This window comes from Kryptolebias marmoratus, linkage group LG7 (assembly GCF_001649575.2).
Source record: "Kryptolebias marmoratus isolate JLee-2015 linkage group LG7, ASM164957v2, whole genome shotgun sequence".
Taxonomy (NCBI): Eukaryota; Metazoa; Chordata; class Actinopteri; order Cyprinodontiformes; family Rivulidae; genus Kryptolebias; species Kryptolebias marmoratus.
The window spans coordinates 12,032,617-12,053,051 of record NC_051436.1 but is presented as its reverse complement, the minus strand read 5'-3'; the positions used below and the strand labels follow the sequence as shown (position 1 = coordinate 12,053,051).

The 20,435-nt window shown below is 39.5% G+C and overlaps 1 protein-coding gene across 5 annotated transcripts in view; it reads left to right on the top strand.

The window, feature by feature from the left end:
* pcdh7b (protocadherin 7b) overlaps window positions 1–19,573 on the top strand; it is a 152,582-nt gene extending 133,009 nt beyond the window's left edge. For 2 of the 5 annotated variants that reach the window (XM_017426233.3, XM_017426232.3), the window contains exon 3: window positions 14,952–19,573. In XM_017426233.3, the coding sequence (XP_017281722.1) occupies window positions 14,952–15,424 (473 nt within the window). In that variant the 3' untranslated portion in view covers window positions 15,425–19,573. Of the gene's footprint in view, window positions 1–13,709; window positions 13,729–14,951 lie in introns of all 5 variants that reach the window. The other 3 variants (XM_017426234.3, XM_017426235.3, XM_017426236.3) reach the window with 3 other exon arrangements.
* Window positions 19,574–20,435: the final 862 nt, after the last annotated feature.

Below are 20,435 nucleotides of genomic sequence, written 5' to 3'. Positions count from 1 at the left end.
GGGGGGTAGACAGAGGAAAGACGAAGAAAAAAAGGAAAAAAAAAATCAATTGGCCGAGAGCTTTGCTCAAAAAGGAAAGGGGGTGGTGGGGGAAGAGGAAGGGATGGAGGTGGGGAAAATAGGCCTGTCAAGCTGGGTGAGTAATGAAGCATGTTTTCTGTGCTTCAAAGGAAGAGGGAAGTATGCAGTATTATGTTTCATACTCTGTGGCATCTAATGTCACATGAATTTGAGTATCATTTGGAAAAGAGAAAACATGGCACAGAACGCTGATGTGAACATGAGGGCTTGCATGCTGGTGTAGATACTCAGCCATTCATGAGATGATCATCCTAACAAACTGAATCAAAGGCAGCTGGGCTATTTCATTATTATTTTTGTTTGTTTTTTTCTTGAAGACATTGCACCACTTACTGAAGAACTTTCTCAGAGTTCCAAGCTTATGAACTGTTGCTTAAAAGCACAAGATGGATTACACAACAACTTGAAGTTTTTGAGACAAGAGTTTATTTCTGACCTGATTGATGAGCTAGTGAGGATCAAGAACAAAAAAGGATTGCTGCCAACCTAAAACAACTCTAATCCCAAAAGTGGTTCATGTAAATGTTATTTAATTAATCTTAACTGGACTGTCTTCTTTTTATTACATGGTAATTTACAAGGATATGTCTGGACATTTGCAAGAGATAACAGTGGCAGTTGCTAACTGTAGCACATTCATTGCAGTTTGGGGAACTTCCTTTAGGAATATCGTAATATTTCTGCTGGAATAATTGTGTAATGAAACTGACGGCAATGTAACAATTGCATTTGCGTGAACTACTATGCAATTTTGAAGATCAGAGTTGTTTTAAGATGGGAACAAACCTCTTTGACCTTGGTTCCAATTAGACTAGCCATTAGCTTGTAAGTCCGGTCAAAATTAAACACTGTTTCTACAAACTGAGGTTGTTCAGTGACCTATCTACAATAAGTAAGCATTGCACAGAAAGCTTCTCTGACTGGACCAGCATCCCCGTAGGTTGGTTCCTTCCACAAACGACATGGAGAGTAGGTAGGACTTACAGCCTGGTGCACAGACTCTGGTTCCAGAAATACAAGATGGCAGCACTCGTAAATGGGATCTCATGGCTTCAATTCAGTTATTTTATGGTTAGTTTTGATAACGATAAGGCTCAATTTACTATGTTTATGTGACTTTAGAGTTAAATGAAACTGCACAAAACATTGGCAGGACGTCTCAGAAATGCTGATAAGTTTCAGGTTTGTACTTTTATACAACGTCAAGCTCCTGAGAAGTAAACTTTTTAAATCAGACCAGTTTAATTTGCTCAGGAAGTGCTTTCCACCCCCACCCAAATTGTGCCCAGACACCATCCAAACCAGCTATTCATCTACGCAGACAGTTGCTTCAGATTCTGTCTGTAATAGAGCTAGCAGTTTACCAATACTCTTTTAAAACACCACCCTGCAAAAAGCCACTTTAAGCTTTAAAAGCTATGCCTGACTATATAAAACTAAAAGCTCATGCTTGTTGTTGATGCAATACAGCAAATATAATCTGACATCTGCATCACATTTTCTAACATTTAGCCGACATCCAGCAGCACTCTAATTGCACTCTGTTTTGCCAGCTGTTCATCAATTTCTGTCAGGAATGAAACTAAAGCATTACTACTTTAGAGTCTAATGTACTTTTTTCATAAAAGTAGAATTTAATATTTTTAGTTTTATATTCCTAGCTTCCAGTGTTACCTAACAAGAAGAACAATTTTATGAAAACGCACTAGCGACATATTACAATTGTATTTCTACTCTTTATCCAATAGCATTTTTGTCTACATACTACGGAAGCTGAGTGTCTGTATTTCTTAGTTACTGCCCACCTGCCCAAACTTCAACCGCCCACACAATGATTCTATTTCTTTGCAGTCTTTTCCCCCTCACCATTCTTGTTTTTTGATTGGGGATCCATTTGGTTTTAAATTGACTCATTTTGTCAGCGGGAATCAGAGCAAGGAACCTGAAAGGGGGGAGAAACGGGCAAAGCCGGAGCTTATACTTTGATCCCTCCGACAGGCAGCCTGAAAAGTGCATTTCATAAAGGATGTTCATCTGTGATGAGCCCGCCAGAGTGACAAATTGGGCCCCTGGTGCTTTAAATAATACACTGCTTATGGCTACAGCTGTGGTGCCGTATTTCTTCACTGCTAAACTGGCCTGTTAAAAGGAAGAAGAAAGAGGGCGTTCATTTTGGCCTGAAAGACTTACCGTGACTTCAATCCAGAACAGGTTTCACTTTCAATCATCTTTCTTTGTTGTTAATCCTGCGTGATACATGTAAATGTTAATAGAGGGCCTTGCTTTCAAGCGTCCACTTGTACTCAAATCTGGATTTGGAGCTTCGGGGACGGCAGCAACTTTTGAATGATGACTGAGTCAAGTCTTGTTGTCTGTATGTAGTGTTTCCTACTCCTAAGACTTGTGATGATGAAAGGTTAAGATGTGGTGTGCATTTTTGCTAGCAATACCTTAGCTGGTGAATCGAAGTGAGATACTCTTATACCGAACAATGAAAAATGCCTTGATTGGTATCCCAATCTGATACTTGAAGTTGGCTCTGGACATCCCTAGTAGTCTCACTATGTTGACTTTAAAAACACCTAATATCAATCTAGCCTATTAAACGCAAATTAGCCTAAAATCATTGTTTGAAGTCCATTAAGTTTCAGGTAAACTAGCCACACCATTCAAACCAGTAAAAACTAAATATGAGCTATTACTACATTTCCTTCATTAGAAGTCATCTTTGTAAGCCTCTTTATCTTTCAAATGCTCCCGTGCAGATGGGCATCCTTGCACCATGCGGCGGATCTCATACTACACCTCCTCCTCATTCCTAAGGGCGCATCATGCCATTACGGTGAAAATCGTCAGTGAAAAATCCGGAGGTGGCGTGACCCATGGTTGAGTTTGAGTCAAAGATAGGGAGTGAATCAAAAGGATGACAGTAAAGTGCCTCTCTGCAGCAGCAAATCCAATCTCCTGCTCCAGAAGGGAACAAACCGCGGTCTATCTACTAGACAGTCTATAATCCGGGACACCTTGGCTTTATCAAGCTGTATCGCTCTGAGCTTCCGTCTGAGCAAGAGTGGCTGGAGAGTGTTTAAGGTACTTGATTCTAAGTGAGCTTTCGAAGTTCACTTATACAACAAGCGTTATATAACGGCTTTCACCATTAAATAACAGAATTATGTCTAGACACGCTTTCCACATACGACTGATATGCAAATTAGGCTGTTTGAGACTCTCTGACCAAATGTCTACCATAGTGTAGGGCTGCCATTGAAGCCTTTGCTTTCAATTGTGAACACTCAAACACCACGGGAGGTTTTACACAGCCCAGGCACCCCAGCCAGACTCGAGGATACATTAAAGGAGGACTGGAGAACCTATTTGCTGACTGGCACATCCTTTTAGCACTTTCATCAGGGGTTGTAACTGTGCACAGCCATTTAAAGTAGTTTGTTTTTAACCTTCCCAGTAGGTGTTCAGACTGTCCTGAGGGGAAAATCCTCTAAAATCTTTCTTATCGCCTCTCTTCACAGGCCATTACACTCCAAAGTTACACCAAGTTGGCATTTTTATATATCTGAATAAACAAATAGTTTGCCAATTTAAAAAAAAAAAGGTTGTTTACAGATTTCACCATTTAAAAAAAAACAGTTAAAGACTAACCCTTTATCTTTTTGTTGTAGATAGAATTTTGGATACATCCCATTGATTAAAACCAGAAAGGGTTTAAGCCTAGCATTAGGCCAATATTCAATAGTTTCAAAGTAATCAAAAAGGGAGAATTCAAAAAAGCAGCCTTCGTGATAAAAGACGAGGCTTGTTCAGCTCTTTTTTTCCCCCAACAGTTTTGAGAACACAATGGCCCATCATGTACCGAGAACCTGCTGAGACACAGAAAACTATCTCCCCCTGGGAAACACGGGCTCCAGATAATTTGCCTTTTCTGCTCCAGAGCAGAGCATACTTTGCCTGTTTATGAGCCTACACGCTGAAAAAGTGAAAGCCCCGTCGCTTTGGGTCAACATAATTACCCCCCAACACATTTGCACCACTAGCTTTCAATTAGGGTCGTGACTCACCGTGCCCAGCTCGCTCCGGCGTCAAAAACGTGTTTCCACACTTAGGGTAACAACAATAGTAGATGCTGGATAATGTCTCACTTTTGACTACATAAATGCATGGCCTTTTTTTTTTCTTTTTAAAATCAGAATTATGCAAAATCTGTCTGGCCAGTGGTGCATCTAATGAAATTCTGATGTAAATTTGCCACTACTATCCTAGCCAGGTCGTGTGAAATTGCACTTCCTGTAAAAAAAAAAAAAAGGAGGCTCTTTGGGCTTAACATGTGCTGCACACAAAGTATGTTCTTCTTCTTTCATTTGTTTGAACCATATGAAGGGGGCCGGGGTGGGAATCCCCCAAAGCCAACATTTCCTTTTATGCTTTTTGTAATGACCCCATATTCAGAACTGCACCTCATTTCCATTTCTCACCTCTTCCTCCAAGTATTTCCCAAAATTTAGATGTTTTCTTTTACCCATATGGTAAAGAAAAAGCACAAATCACCAACTGTTTTCATTTTTTTTTTTATTTTAGGGAGGATTTAATTGAAATTTTATTTTGACAAATAACCATTTAATGGTGTAAAACAGGCTATTGTGCGAGTGTGCCTGGGAGTGTGCGATAAGAGTAACAGTGGAGGAGAAGCAATGACACTTCTTTTCTAAAGACTGGCTGGAGAAATAAGAGGGAGATGGTGTGCGTTTGTGCGTGTCTGTATGTGCGAGAGAGGAGAATTTAGAAAAATAGTAAACAATAAAAAAAAAAAAAAAAACTGAATTAACCCCTTGTTCACACTCTCACAGTAGCACAGTAAGCCCTACCATTTTCCACACGCTTGTTGCTCCCTCATGTACATTCTGTGTCTGTCTTATCAGCTAACACTGTGGGCTTTCCTTTTTGTCTGTGGCTGTGAATGCCAAGCATTGACTCACACACACAAAGCTTCACACATGCTTAACGTAAGGGTTTGCTATACAGCAAAAAAAAAAAGAAGCAGTTTCTGCAAGTTGATTGTGTGTGTGTGTGGGGTGAAAATGAGCCGAAACGGCCATGTTGTTTTATCGGTTGCTAGCAGTGTTGTATGTGTGCACCACGGCAGAGCTGTTAATTCTAATCCTTACGGCGCTTCCAGAGCATAAGCTCAGAGCTGTAGAAAGCACACACAAACGTAGGAGTGAGGGGTGACACAGTTATGTACTTTGGACTGCCATGTTTTTCTTTTTCAATCACAAATGAATAACATACAACGGTGTCAGCTTTAGTTTGAGCAGATGATTATGAATGTAGTTCTACAGTGATAATGTGAATGCTTGGCAAGCTTTGGTTCAGTTGTTTGTGGCTTGCTGCACAAAAGTTTGAAAGTAATTTTTTTCATGATAAGGTGTTGTTTCAGTGGCTTTGTGAATGTGTGGAAGGAATCCAGCATCATGTTTTCTAGCATTGTGGATAAGTGACTGCTCTCGTTTTCTCTCTTGTTGATTCTAACTGGATTGACGAGCAAACAGCTAGTTTGAGCAAACCAACCCCAATGTGAATTGTTGACGTCTATATTACTATTTCACAGCATTTTTATGCAAAAGCTATTTAGTAAACATTTACATTGTCATCAATTTTACATTACAAGGTTGCTCACATAGAATTCTATGATATTTGCACTAATATTTGGAGAAGCACCTTGCTGTAGCACTTGTGGTGCAGCTTGGAGCGCCTTCTTCAGGAATATCATATGTATGCCAGAATACCTGCATAATGTGAAAATGATGGCAATGTAACAGTGTTTGAAGTAGTATTCATGTAAGCTGTTATAAATGTTTTGAGATTGGAGTTATTTTAAGATGCCAGCAATCCACTTTGGTCTTGGCGTCACTCAGACTTGCCCTTAGCTTATCAATTCAGTCAGAATTAAAGTATTTCTCCAAACTATGGTCACTCAAAGAGCTTTCTACAATAGGTAAGATATAATTCTTTCATAATCGTTTCACAGAATCCCAGATCAAAATATCTAAACCAGATTGTGGTTGTAGTGTATCTTTACCTGGAGGCAGTTCGCTACCTGTGTCGCTTGATTGTCAAGATTTTGAATCAGGACAGGCCACTCTGGCCTGCCTAGGGTACAACCATGATTGTGACACGTGTAGCTGGAAGTTTGCCTATCAACCTATATTATAACTAGACACAGGACCAGAAGCTGGAGGTTGGCGCTACAATGGACAAGCACCAGCTAGTGGCTGCAATACAACTTTTAAGTATAGCATGTAAATGAATGGGACAATTTTATGACTAAAAAAATAGAAATACACTTTAGAAAACAGCTGAGATTTCTGTTGATTCGCGTTGGTCTTACCTTCCTAATGTTTGTTCAAATATGTCCTTTTTATTACGTTTAGTTTCAATTAGTTTGGGGCTCTAAAACAGTGTCATGTTACACTGTGATCGACAATTTAACAACCTATTAGTGAGTTAGGAGGGTGTGTAGGTGAGACTTTTGTAAGTGTGCAGACTTTGACCTCAAAATACGACATGGTAGTGCCCAATAAAACATATTGACATATTGGCTTCAGTTTTGGACAATGGAAGCTGTTTCATCCATTTTTATTTAGGATGTTTATATGGTCATTGCCAGGACGGGAGTATAGAACATTAGGGTTAGCATTTCAGGGACACGGAAAGTAGAAGGAAAAACCCATTTGCAAGAACTATGAGCAGAGCAACATCGTGACTATCTTCATACCAAAGGAGTTTTTCCAAAATTTGCTGTGATTCAGCCACATTGTAATAGGTTTTGTAAGTCTAGGAGAGCAATGAGCAGTCATAATCCAATGTGAAAGTAGCCTAATGTATACGTACATGTCATATACATATACTGTATATGTATATGACAGAGAGGTAGAGTGTGTCTCTGGTAAACAAAGCAACCTCCCCTAGGTTCTGCCTGCACATGTTCATGCACGTGTGCTGTATATCTGAGAGGGTGTGCATGCAAGATGAATGAGCGTGGAGCATAACACGCAGGGACACTTTATTTATGGGGAATGCTTATTGTTCAAATGGGCAGGGAGAGGTAGGGACCCAGAGCAAGAGGACATGTGCGGAGGGCAGCAGAGAGTGCAAGCTCGATTTGATAATTGGCCAAGAGATTGTCACCAGAATGAAATTATGCTAGTTAATTCCTCCTCAATTAATTACCTTAGGAGCAGGCAGCAGTACATTTATTATGCCAGGAAGAGAATTGACTCTGCTGAATTGGGGGAAAAGCAGCCATAACTTACCCATAATGCCTACTTGTGCAGGGTTATTGTAATGCTTGTTAGCGTATAGCCTGCAGGCTATAAGAGAAAGGCTAAACGTGATGTCATCACCCACTCCAGCTGAATATAGCCTAGAAACTCCTCTGAACAGCCTCATGTGGATATTTTTTTGTTCCACACCGAGGTATAGGCATCTAGGAAAGTGAGGCAAAAGGAGGTGACAGCTCATTACAAAACTCGATCAGGGCTCTGTATCTTTCTCCACACTCGCTCTCCCTCTCCTCTTCTCTCGTTTTTTTTTTTTCCCCGCCGCGCCCGTCTTGCAATTCTCGAGGCATGGTGGGGGGTTCCAGATTATTCCCTTAGTTGCCCTTGCCAGGTAGTAAATACTTCAAGAAGCTCAGGAGGCAGCGAATAGATCAACTGCTGCCACATTCTCCAGCATTCCTCCAGCTGGCCTATAAGAAGCGCTGCCGAAGCAAAACAGGTTACTTTTGCGGAGAGATGTTTGTTTTGAAAGATAGCAAATGTGGGTCAAGTAGGCTCACGAACAGGGCACCATTTGTGCAGAATGTGCTGATGACAACAAGAACAGCAATTAGAAGGGACAGAAAATTGGTTATTTTATTCTAATTCGACATAAATGCCCCCCTGGCTGAGGTTTGAATTTGACTTCTGAATATAAAAATATCCACTGCTGACATTAATGCTTCAATAAATGCTTTTGTTATCAGGTTGAACTGTTTTCAAAGGTCATTGCTCCTCAGCACAACACACTTTTGTTCTCAAACCCTTAGCACCCATCCATAACCATCTCTTCCATCCTTCCTTAATTGTCTGGCAAACATCTCAGCTGGAGAAAGACAAATATCGCTTTTTTTCTGTGGATATTGTTCGGTTTGAACTCGCCGTCACCGTTTTAATAATTTAGCACCTATTCTGTTTCTTGCTGCTCTTTTCTCCCAGGAACATCTCTTCCCTCCTCTTGTTCCCCTCCCTCTGCTGTTCTGTCTTTCTTTTTTCTCCATTTTTTTCCCCCCTTTTTATTCACCATAACCACCTATAGCTCTGCAGTCACATTCAGCCACGCTGAGTCCGTCTTTGATGCTGGAGACCTCTTAGCTCCGAGACATTGCCACGGGGGCCCTTCCAAAGCGAGACAGCCAAACATGAGGAGACATGCTTCCATGCCGTAATTAGTCAGCAATTTTCACCTAATTAAATGGGATCCTGTTAGGGGTGATAATGAGGGAAAAAAGTCCCAACTGGAGAGCAAATGCAGAGGGAAAGTTAGCATACTTTGGGTGTTTTAGCTAAATTTTTTAACTGTCTTTGTTGTATTGTCATCATTTGTCTTTTTCTTTCTAATAAAGAGCCGAGTATTTCCTATATGTTGGTGCAGATTCTCAAGAAAGATTCTTCAAAAGGTGGCTGGGCCTATTTGTTTTTTTTTTTTTTTTTTTGCTTATTTTGAAGATCTTTCATTTCTAATCCGGGAAATTTTCTCAATTCAAACTCAATTGTGTGCAGTTCTAAGCTAAAACTGCAATGAGTTGCTCCATGTGTACAAGCCTAAACAGACAGCATATTTTGGACAGAGAAGATAGACAGTCAAGAGGGTGTCAAGCAAACAGTAATCTAAGAAAGAACTTCTCATCACAACCAGCCTTCATATTACTGTAATCAGTTAACCTCTACCTAACAGTTCTTTTTTTCATCTACTAAAACCCTAGCAAATTATGCTAAAGAGAAATGCTACATATTAAAGACCCCTCACCTAACTCCTATTGTACCCTAACAGAAGGTTTCTTTAAAATGTCCCCCCTCTACTAATCACTCCTCACTCACGTTAACTACTTTTGAACTGCCGTTAAAAAGTGTGCTGTTCATTCCAGGAGGTGGTGACGAGGAGTGCAAGGCAGTCATAAACTTGTTTTGAAAGTAGACTTAAGGTTCTCACAAAGGAATCCTCTTTTACTGTCTCTCAGGACCAAAGAACATTGTGCTTCTTGACCCGACTCAGAAATATTTCTTCAAATTGAAAGCATGCGAATAAGTGTAAATGGAATTTAGGGCTTAACTTTTTTTTAGCCCTCTTTATATAGATAATGAGATAGAAGCATATTAGATTGAGTTAGTTGAAGAGGTGAGTGGCGCCTTGCATCTGGCTGCACACAGGACCTCTCTGTTTGAGAGATAATGTGAAGCTTTCAGTACGCTAAATCAAGATTTTTTTGATTGATAGGTTAATATGTGCGTGTGTAGGAGCACATGCTCTTTTTTTTTCTTTTTTTTTACAGCACAGTACCCTCTGTTGTTCCTTTCTGGTCCATACCTTTTCTCCTCCTCCACCTTCTGTTTTTACTAGCGTCCCAAATTCGTCCTCCTCCTCTTCTTCTGTCACCACTCAGTGTTTTTGGCCTGTGACGGCCCAGAGGCAGCCATGCTGTCTTCTCCACTCAGTCTGCTGTTTCGCCCTCTCCTAAGCCGTGACCCTGCTATACTCAGCACACACACTCTCTTCCCTCTGTCTCCTTTATTCTCTCACTGACAGTCCCTTGCTTTCCATATCATTCCTCTTTTCATCCACATCCCTTTTTCTTTCTTTTTTTTTTTACTCTGACCCCTATCTGCTATCCAGTCAACTGCAATGTCCATCAAAGACACACTGTGAAGACACATACACAAAGATTCATGCTGGCACATCATCTCTGTTCGCTTATCTGTTTTAGCTCCATTTTTTTTTTTCATCATCAGTCTCTCAATACATATGAAACATTCTTAAGGTTTTTGGGTGAAAATGAGAATAGTAAACAAACAGGGATACAGGGAAAACGCACACTGCGGTAGTAAGGTGCAAACAGATGCAATGATTTGTCATCTCCCAAAAATGTTCACATAACAGATATCAATAACCAGTTGCCTTGAAGCCATGACGGCCTAACCCTAATGGTAGGCCAACTGACTGGTCAGCCAATCAATGAGGCCATTTTTTTTTCCTTTTTCAATTAAACTATTTTTTGAACTTGGCTGCCTAAAATAAAAATAAAAAAAATGCCATCAGAATCAACCACTGAATGACCCTAATCGGTAAACCTCAACTACTCGCTACTATTGCAAAATCCTAGCAAATGCAAAAGATCTCTCTCCTAACTGCTGTTGCAACCAAACAGAAGAGGTTTTTTTAAATATCGGCCAAGTGTAAGCTAGTCAGCTGATTGGGTAGCTGACTAAAGCCTGCTAAGAAAAGCCACAGCTCAAACGGTGCAGCCACTGGCCTACTTTCAGCCAGCTTTCTAGCTCTAATAAAGAAAGTTTCCTCTATAGAATTATTGAAGTCTTTAAAGGCAACAGTATGGGGGACTATTATCCCACAGCTCTGCTTTACAGAGACGTCTTCACATAATTATCACCTTAGAAGTGCACAATATCTTAGCAAAAGCTGCTGCTCCTATGTTCTACCAATTCTCCCTCCCAACCAATGTCAATCACTCCTTTATTCACCATCAACACTCCTCTTTTAACTTTCTCAGAATCCTCTTTTGAGTATATGTAAGTGGCCTATTAGCTGCCTCTATGAAAAGACCTCCCGCCACTTAGCAAAAAGCAGTGGTCTTCTAGCGATGAAGAAAGCAGGCCTTGCCTATGAAGACCATGATGTAGTTGTGTTCTGTGTTACAGTTGCAATTTCTAAGGTCTGATCCCAGGGACTGTAACCTGGGATGAAGAGGCCTCCTTGTTTGTTTTTCAGCATTGTGTCAGGGTTTTATTTACATGACAGAGTGACCCACTTGTATTGTGCTATGTTGTGGCCATATTGTGGGCTTGGGAGATGTTTGAATATGTAACAAAAGTCATATACAGGGCAGCATACTCTCAAGGGGCTTTTCTTTGAAGATATTTTCTACATCCTGATTTCTGAATTAAGTCTAATAAAGGGCTTATGGATATGTATGAAGTGACAGTTTTACATCTTCTTAAAAAAATGATAATGTTTTTCAGTTTAAATTTTTATTCATTTTTTACGTTTTATTGTGATATCTTTTTTGTGCTTTTTCACACCTTTAGAGTTGACTCAAGCAAGACAAAAGATGTTTGAGAAGTGTTTTGCAAAATGGTTTTACACTATATTCTTTAAAGCTACCTCTGCCTATTCACAAATGCACCAATTAAGCCATTCATGTCCTGCAATGATGTGAGTTTACACAATTAAGTCGGCATAGTGGAACCACAGGAGGCGTGGAGTATAATTTAACAACACTGATTTGGAGTGCTATGTACAAAATATGTGTTGGAAATCTCTCACGCTAAATCCTTTGGCTGGCTGATTGCAGAGATCGTTTTGCATCACTACATCACACCCTCGAGTTGTGATGCCAGCTTACTCTTACACACACTGACTATTTCAGTTCTGTGACTACCTTGCTCGCAGTCAGGATTGGGTGGACTTCCCCATATGCTGGCTTGTTTTTACATAAATCATACCAAGATGGGAAGAAGGGATCTCAGGCCTGGCTTTAAGGTGTTGTGTAAATGGGGCTGTAAGCCATTATCTCACTCAGAGACTAGTGTCTTAATACTGCAGTATCTTTGATTATCTTGTTAGAGACTAGTTGATTCCTCAAAATTGTGAGGAAAAAGGCAAATGTTCTTTTGCAGTCTGACTGAATTCTGTGTTTACAACCATTGAGCAATTGAGCTGCCTACTAAAGTACACTTTTGACATAAAGACAGGCAGGTTGAAACAGTTTTCTGTATTCTTTATTTTTTTTTTTTGTAATAGTCTGTTTATCAGTGGCATCTTTTTGGACCTGGACATTTAGGCTGTAGCTTCAGCTTCACGTTTCCTGTCAAAATGATGCTTTGTACAAGTCTTAAAATACAACTCTAGCACTCTAGAATCTACAGAAATAAAATTGACAAGGAGTTGAGATGGGTTTGAGAAGCCCAAGACAACTCTGCGACTATTTTAAAAGAAAATTTGGCACAGTGTTTTGGTTTTTTTTGTTTTAAATGTTCAAAATTCAAGCCTCTGCAACATGCAAGGGAATTGAGAACCCCTGTAATTTCTTTTTTTTAGACATTTCAGAGACTGCCTTGTGAATGTCAATTCCCCAACTAGTTGCCAACAACCGTAGCCTAGTGGAATACTACCTGTAGTCATCAAAAGCTGTATTTCACATTATTCATATTGATGGCCCAAACTCAGAGAGGTGACACATTGAGTAGAGACAGAAAGTGGATAACAGAAAGTTGCTTAGAATTAATAATGGAGTCTGTTGACTATAGCTTGAAAATTAGCTTTCTATCAATGTGCACAACACAATCGTTATTGAGTACCTTATCTCTGCTTCTGACTAACCAGCGGAAATGTGGTGCTAACGTTTAGCTGCCTATACAAGGGAGCTGAATGAAGCAATGTACACTGTCTGCTTTTTTTTTCTTTTTTTTTCTTTTTTCTTTACTACTTCGTCTGAATATCAAGGGAGCAAAATGTAAAAGCATCCAGGAGCAGGGCACAGATGTCTCAAGAGAGTTGTGATGCATTGTGGGTAGACTGATGGCTCAATTGTTGGAGTAAATGAGAGAGGCAGGCCGTACCTGGTATCTGCTCGTCTCTTTGATTGCTGTGCTTGTCAATCTGAAGCATGGAAAAAAGAAGGGAGAGACATGCTGTGATCCAAAGCCACAGTTGTCATTTTCATCACATCAGCTGGCATGTTAATTGTGATTGCAGTTACATGTCTGTTTTTTTTTCTTCTTTTTTTTAAATTTCATTTTGTTTTACTTTTTCATCTCTTCGCAAGTCATAAAAATGAAGCACTTAGCGTTTGGAGGTGGGGGTGGGGGTTATCTAATAGCCAAAAAGAGTCGCAGTCTGTCTCCAAGGCATTAGCTATATTGTGACTGGCAGTCATCACAGTAGTTAGTGTTTTAAAAGGCAACTTTTGACATGGAAATGGATTCTAAAAGCAGAGGCTAAGATTTTCAGTACCATAACAAAGGAATGGCACTCTTGAAGCAATTGACTGTTATTTAAAAAAAAAAAAAACTTTTTTCATTAATAGTGAAGGAAATGACTGGTTTGTTGAATGAGAAACTAATTCAGCAGATGCTTAGAGGATTCTCATTCTTTTTTTTCCCCTATCTTCTCTCACTTTGCTGTCGTCGTCTCAGCTGCATTGTGTCCCCAATCATGTGTCTGATGTCGTTATCAACATGTCTTTTAGCTCCAGTGTCAGTGCTGCAAAAAACCCTCTCATACAGTACATCTATTACTGCAGAAGTAAAGAGTTAAAGAATGATTTTTTTTTTCTTTTACAGGAGATAAAGAGCATTAAAAGTAAGCCATGGTCCAAACCCTTTACTTTTATTTTTGGTTGAGCAAAGGCATGCTTGGCTTGGTTTTCACTCACTTTTGCTTTTGCTTGACTTTGCTTTCTCATCGGGTCATTAATAAAAACACATTTAACATAGCATCCCTAAAACACCATTAGTTGTAACACCTCAGGCACTGTGTCATTTCAAGGCTTTCGGGCTGTGGCAAAGACTCCTTGTTTCCTCCCTCCTAACAGTTTCAACTTTAAGTTTAACCAGTTCAGCTTTGGTTTGCATCCCTGGTTTAAATAGCTTTCACGTATCGCAAAGTGTTACGGAACAGCAATCAGCCCTAAGGTATCTGGCCAACCTGTTTTTCCGATGTGGCATTGTAAGCACATAATTTGCTTTCCACAATAATGCAATAAACGCAGTTAATCTGAGGCTAGTGCTCAGATAGGTAATTGGTTAAGACCACTATTAGTGGATTTAAGAGGATATCCGAGTGCTTGAGCCCCCACAAAGCTATTAAGCTACTTAGATGAGAATGTGATTGCTGTCTGTCAATCAGCAAAGCAGGAAAACAGGGTGTTGATGTTGCTCCCACCTCCCAAGCACACTCACACAAAGCAGCTTAAATTTTAAATGAGACAAAGCTGAAAACACAAACTGACTTCTTCACTTTTTCCATTGCTGCCTCCTATACTCCTCCTCCCTCCCTCCCTCTCTCCCTACCTACCTACCTTTTCCCTTCTCAGCTCAAATGCGTTTTGAAGCATGACATTATTTTCAACTCTGATTCACTCGACAGTTTTTTGTATTTTTTTTGTGGATTTTTTTTCATTTTTAGTTTGAGGCTGTTGTCGTAGCCAATAGTGTCTTCTTTTCATTGTTGATTTTTGTTGCTCTTTCTGTCATGTGGTATTGTTTCTGCATGAAATCAAATGCAGTTTTTATTGGTGACAGCTTTGTTGTATTCACTAGTAATAAAAATGAGAGTTTTCATAAGCTGTGGAAATGTGTGCCTGGTAATCATTGTGACAACTGTTTTTTTTTCCAACTTTTTCAAATTAAACTTTAGATGTGGTAATGACATGATTAGGGGAAAAATATAGGCTGCAGTAGCCAAATCATGAAACATACCACAACAGACACATAATTTTAGTTATTACTCAATACATTTCTCCTTTTAATTAAACAAACTGTAATGACTTACTTCCTTTTTTCTTTCTTCTCTGCTTCCTTTAGACTCCCGGCCGTTGCCTGACGTAGCCATGACTGGCAAGTGCACCAGGGAGTGCAACGAGTACGGCCACTCGGACTCCTGCTGGATGCCTGTGCGCACGTCGCCAGAGCGACGGCCATCCAAGTCGACCTCCAACCCCCAACAACCAAAGCTTTCCACTTTCATGACTGGAAACGGCAGCAGCAGCAGTAGCGTCGAGCAGCCCGGCAGCCAAGAGACCCTTGCCATGGCCGCCATGGCCAACGGGGACCCCACTGCCGCTCACATGATGGGAGACCGCAATCGCAACCTGCTCAACAAGAAGATGGCCTCCTCCTCTTCCTCCTATGAGGCCTTTGGCTCACCTTCCTACGGCTCCCCAGGAGGTGGCGAGGAGACGCTGGGACACCCCACTGAGGAGATCCCCCTTGCACCCACTGGAGAATACAAGCCCACATCCTGCGGTACCTTGACGCGACGGGAGGTGTACCTGTGAGCTTGAGGTCTTACATGAAGCTCAAGTGCCACAACATGTGGTGCTTAAATACATTACTAAGCATAGCTGCTTACCCATAATTGTTACAACTCTAGACGTTTTTGGCCACACAGAGTAGGACTAAACCTTCTCCAAAGACTTTTACAAAAACTTCTTAAAAAATCTGAGTGGATATACAAACATAGTACCATTTTAATGTGCTAGTTCTGGCCCTAATGAGAAGTAGAGGAGGAGAAACTATTCTACTGACGAGTTGCGCTCTTGGGAGACAGTCTGCTGCCTGACAGTCAAAGTCAATCTGTACAGTTATTCAACTCATTTTAGATATACAGCACACGCATGAGTAATCCATGTTCCCATCAGGGGGCCCTTTCTTTTAGAAAACAATGTAGAAATGAGCCCATATTTCCCCCCTATTTGTCCACCTTTTTTGTTTGTTTTCTAGAATCAAAGTTGTACAAGAAAACTGCTCTGACTTTTTTTTTAGCGACTCTGGATATGCCTTTTTTTAATTTTAGAACAATGCAACAAAAGTCTGGCCAAGATGCTTTGTGGTGAATGGATTCTTGTGATTGACCACACTGGACCATGAGATCTGTCATCTTGAGTGTTTGCAGTTGAAGTTGCAAACCAAAAGTTGACCAAATTTTTAAAAAGGATCGGAAAAGACTAAGCTTTAAAATACTCTGTCCTCTTTTTGATATGGAGACTCCTGGGTAGAAAAGGGAGCCAAAGGAATTTGCTGCAACTACACTTTGGCTGAACCACAACCCTACTTACAACATACAATAAACTTTGTGATGACTGACCAACAACGTGAGCGCATCTCACAGGTGTCGACCATTGTACATAAGCATTGGACAATAGTGACAGTGCTAACTGCTCCCATACCCTTTTGTTCCCAATCCCTACCTTTACGCACTCTCTCCTTATTTGTCTCCGGTTGGCGAGAATGAGACCAAACGCCTCCTGAGAAATGCAAGACCTTATGCCTACAATCACATCAACTCAAAGAGCATGGTGTTGTTCATTTTTGGATCACCTTAGTGAGACGGTATCATTTATACCAAGTTAGAGTATCTGTTTTGGTAAAGCAAACATGGAAACCCATACATGCAGAAACAGATTTATTTAGCTGAGAAGATTTCTGCTGCTATACTGATCAAAATTCTGGAATACGTGGTGTTTGGGATAAGATCACAATTACTGTTGTGCAGTGAAAATAGTGTGTATGGACGTATATGTCTATACATCCATCATAGACTGAAAAAAAGTGTAAGTATGCCAGAGTTGATCTTAAACAGTTGCAAGGACAGTGTTTTATAGTTCTTTTTTTGTATGTGTGTTATAGGACTGAGCAATAAATAGCATAAGGTATATGTGGCCAACAAGCATCAACCACTTTTTCACTCTCTCTTAAAGCCTCCAAGGTTACATTGGCCCACACAAACTTCTGTCAAATAATCCTTTAAACACTTGTAGTTGTTGCTTTTCTTTGCATGAATGTAAGAATCAGCTCAGTAGAGAACAATCAAAAAGCAACGCTTGTATGAGCAGAGGTGTTAGGATTACGTGCTGACGAATTTGGTGTCAAAGTAAAACCAAAGCTTCCCCAAACTGGATGAAGCATTTCCATTTCACACATATAAAGAAAGAAGCTCTCTTGGAGAACTTTGCTTATGTACACCTTTTCTTTTCTAATGAAGGATTGAATGATAAGAATGTGATGTCTCAACAAAACACCCATAAACCCCTCAGAGCTGATGCTTAACACTCAAAATGTTGAGATGTTGTGCCTCCCTGTATACTGTTTGGGTTTTCTTTTTCTTTGCAGCTGCACAGGCACAAATCTCATCACTGTAATTAAAAAGAATATCAGATGCAATGGAACTATTTTGTATGTTAGCAAAACCCCTTTTTGGTTTGACTGGAGGCGCTTTTTATGCACTCCGGCAATCTATAGTCTGTAAGTACTACTTGTGAAAGAAAGTGCTCCTATACTTATCAACTGTATACATAAATATTTACTTTTTACTTGCACGTTTAATGGGAACTTACTTCACTAAACTGAGAAAGAGGATGAAAAAAAAACTGTAAAACAAAATGTACAAAAAAATGTTTCCCTGTAAACATGGAAACTCATCTTGTTGCTTGCATTTGTTTGTACTTAAAGGGACATTACCCAACATAACACAACTTAGTACATCAATCAGTACTATACTGTTTCATAGTTTCATCCATTTTTTATACCAAACATTGATTGTCTCTCAAATCACAAACACTTAAAAAGTTTGTTTTGTATCAACTTTATATCATTAGAATAGACTTACAAGGTTTTATTTTGCCCAATGATTGATTTTACCCATTAATTACTTTTACCTAAAGGCTAATTTTACCCATTGATTATTGTACCCATTTATTAATTGTACCAATTAATTATATTTTTCCATGATGATTTTTTTATCCAAAAATTATTTTTATCCACTGATTACTTTTACCCATTGATCAACTTTTACCCATTGAATATTTATGCCAATTGACTAATTTTACCCATTGATCAACTTTTACCCATTGAATATTTATGCCAATTGACTAATTTTACCCATTGATTACAACTACTCATTAATTGTTTAACCTATTAATTAATTTTACCCTCTGAATATTTGTACCCATTAATTAACTTTTTTTAATTGCACCCATTGATTTATTACACAGTAACAGGTGAAACTGTGGAAATAATCATTACAATCTTCTGTTTTCCTTTCTTTTCTTTATCTTGTGTCACTTTGTATATTTAGAGTGCTTCTGAAAAAAAAAAAATAGAGTGAATGCAAATATGCAATTGTGCCTTTTTATACCAATTGGTATGATTAAATGTTGGTCTGGAATGGTGCATAAATGATTACACTGACATGTTCACAAACTTAGATGGGGTGGCATTTAAGGACTGAAATACATTTGCATATCTTAGATGAAATCCCATGATGTCAAATTTTTTTTTTAAATTTATTTTTTTTTTTTCTGTAAGATGACTGGTCAAATGTCAGTGAGCCTGTGGGTCTGACACTTCAGTGGCTGTTGTTCACTTGGATCAATTACCTTGTTCAAATACCCATTCCTAGCTTTTGACAATTCAAGAAGTTGCTTGTTGATGGAAATAATAATGATATTATGGACTTTTATTTTTGTTGTGTTTTGCTCATGTACATGTGTCATCGAAAGGTCAAGTAACCTTCTTTGTGCATGAAACAAGCTCTAGGACTGAATAATATAAAAGCTCTGAACGACACAGGACAGGAAATAGAAAAAAAAGAAATGCTTGGAGACATTTGATTGCTTTGAGTTGAGGGAGCTGAGAGATAAAAATGCTAATGTGACGGTTTACTAGCAGGCATGAATACAGGGAGGGTGTGGGGAGCGGGGCACTGTAAGGGAGAGCAGCTGACAGAATACACACCTCGGGATGTGTTGTGCAACTTTACGGTATATGCATATCTAGAGATGACGGTGATGAAACCCTGCCCGACAAATAAGCACGCTGCAGGCTTTGCTGTGATACTGCAAGGTGGTGCTTTGAATTTCTACATCAGATAAAGTGAAGACAGAAACTCTTCTGAGTGTAAAAGAAGAGAAATGAAAGACATGTAGCCTTCCACTGGCAACTACATTGAGTGCAATCTACACTGTCTTTTTCTGAGCAATGATAGGCTTGGCTTGGCGGGTTGTTATTTGCTGAAACACTGAGGTAACAGAGACAAAAATCTACTCGATAGCGGGTGCTAGAATTCCTAACACTTGACAGAAAGTACGAGGTTAACCCACCTGAGGTACTGTATGTGCTCGGAAGCCGCTCTCCTGTATCCGTAAAGCATTCACAGTGTGTAATGAGATTTTGTAATATTACCCATTACTATTTGTCCTGCGACTTGGATGTTGATATAGAAACTGAGGAACAAATTTATCATCGTTTAATATGAGTCACTATGCACGCAGCTTAGCTGAACATGGCAAAGTGTATTGAACGCAAGTCCACTTCTATTTATGAGATATTTTACATAATTTAATTTTGCTTTTGTACAGGTTTGTGTAAATAAACTGCTTGTCATTTTTGTCTCTGCAGAAATTAAAATATAACATGATAAAACAACAGTTGGCACGTAGTTTCTTCATTTTCCTTTGTTGTTGCTTTTTCAAACACCTGTTGAAGCAAGAATTCTGAACAAATAATACCTTGCCTGTGGTAGATAGCTCTTCGAATAACCTCTGATGGGAGAGTTTAACTCTGAATGGATTACTGAGGAAACAGCTCACCTGAGCACAGTCAGACTCTTTTAAAACTCAAATCTCAAAAATTTCACAGCAGTTTACGCAAAGAAAATTTCATGAAATTTTACTTTGTTGTCAATTTTTCATACATAGCTTTTCAAAAAGACATGATATTCTGGCAAATAGTGCTCCAATCTGGAGCAAAAAATGCTAGAGCTAGCAGCTGCTGCTACATGAACCTGCAACATACCACAGAATTCTATGTAAACAACCTTGTAATGTGTAGCTGACATGAAAGAAAAAGTTTTTCAATTAGCATACGCATGAACTACTCTGAAATTTATGAGGTTGGGATTGTTTTGAACCAGTATCAATCCACTTTGGTCTTGGCTGCAGTTGGACTAGCAGTTAGCTTCTTTATCTGATCAGAATGAAATAGTCTTGGAACTTGCAGCTCTTTTCTGGGCCCCGAATCATTTGTCTCATCTCACCAAAAAGAGACTGCGTTTTCGGCTCCCAAATGCCTTTTTAAAAGAGCTGGCACTCAAAGGGCTGGATCAGAACGGACTCTTTGGGAGTCGGCTCAAAGAGCTGTCACTAGGATCAAACTCTATTTCTCTAAACAGATGTCATTGAAACAGCTATCTACAGCAAGTAGCATATTAATTGTTTATTACCCCTTCCACAGAACCATACTTCTAAAGAACAAAACCATTGCATTAAAAGAATAGTTTGGATATTTTGA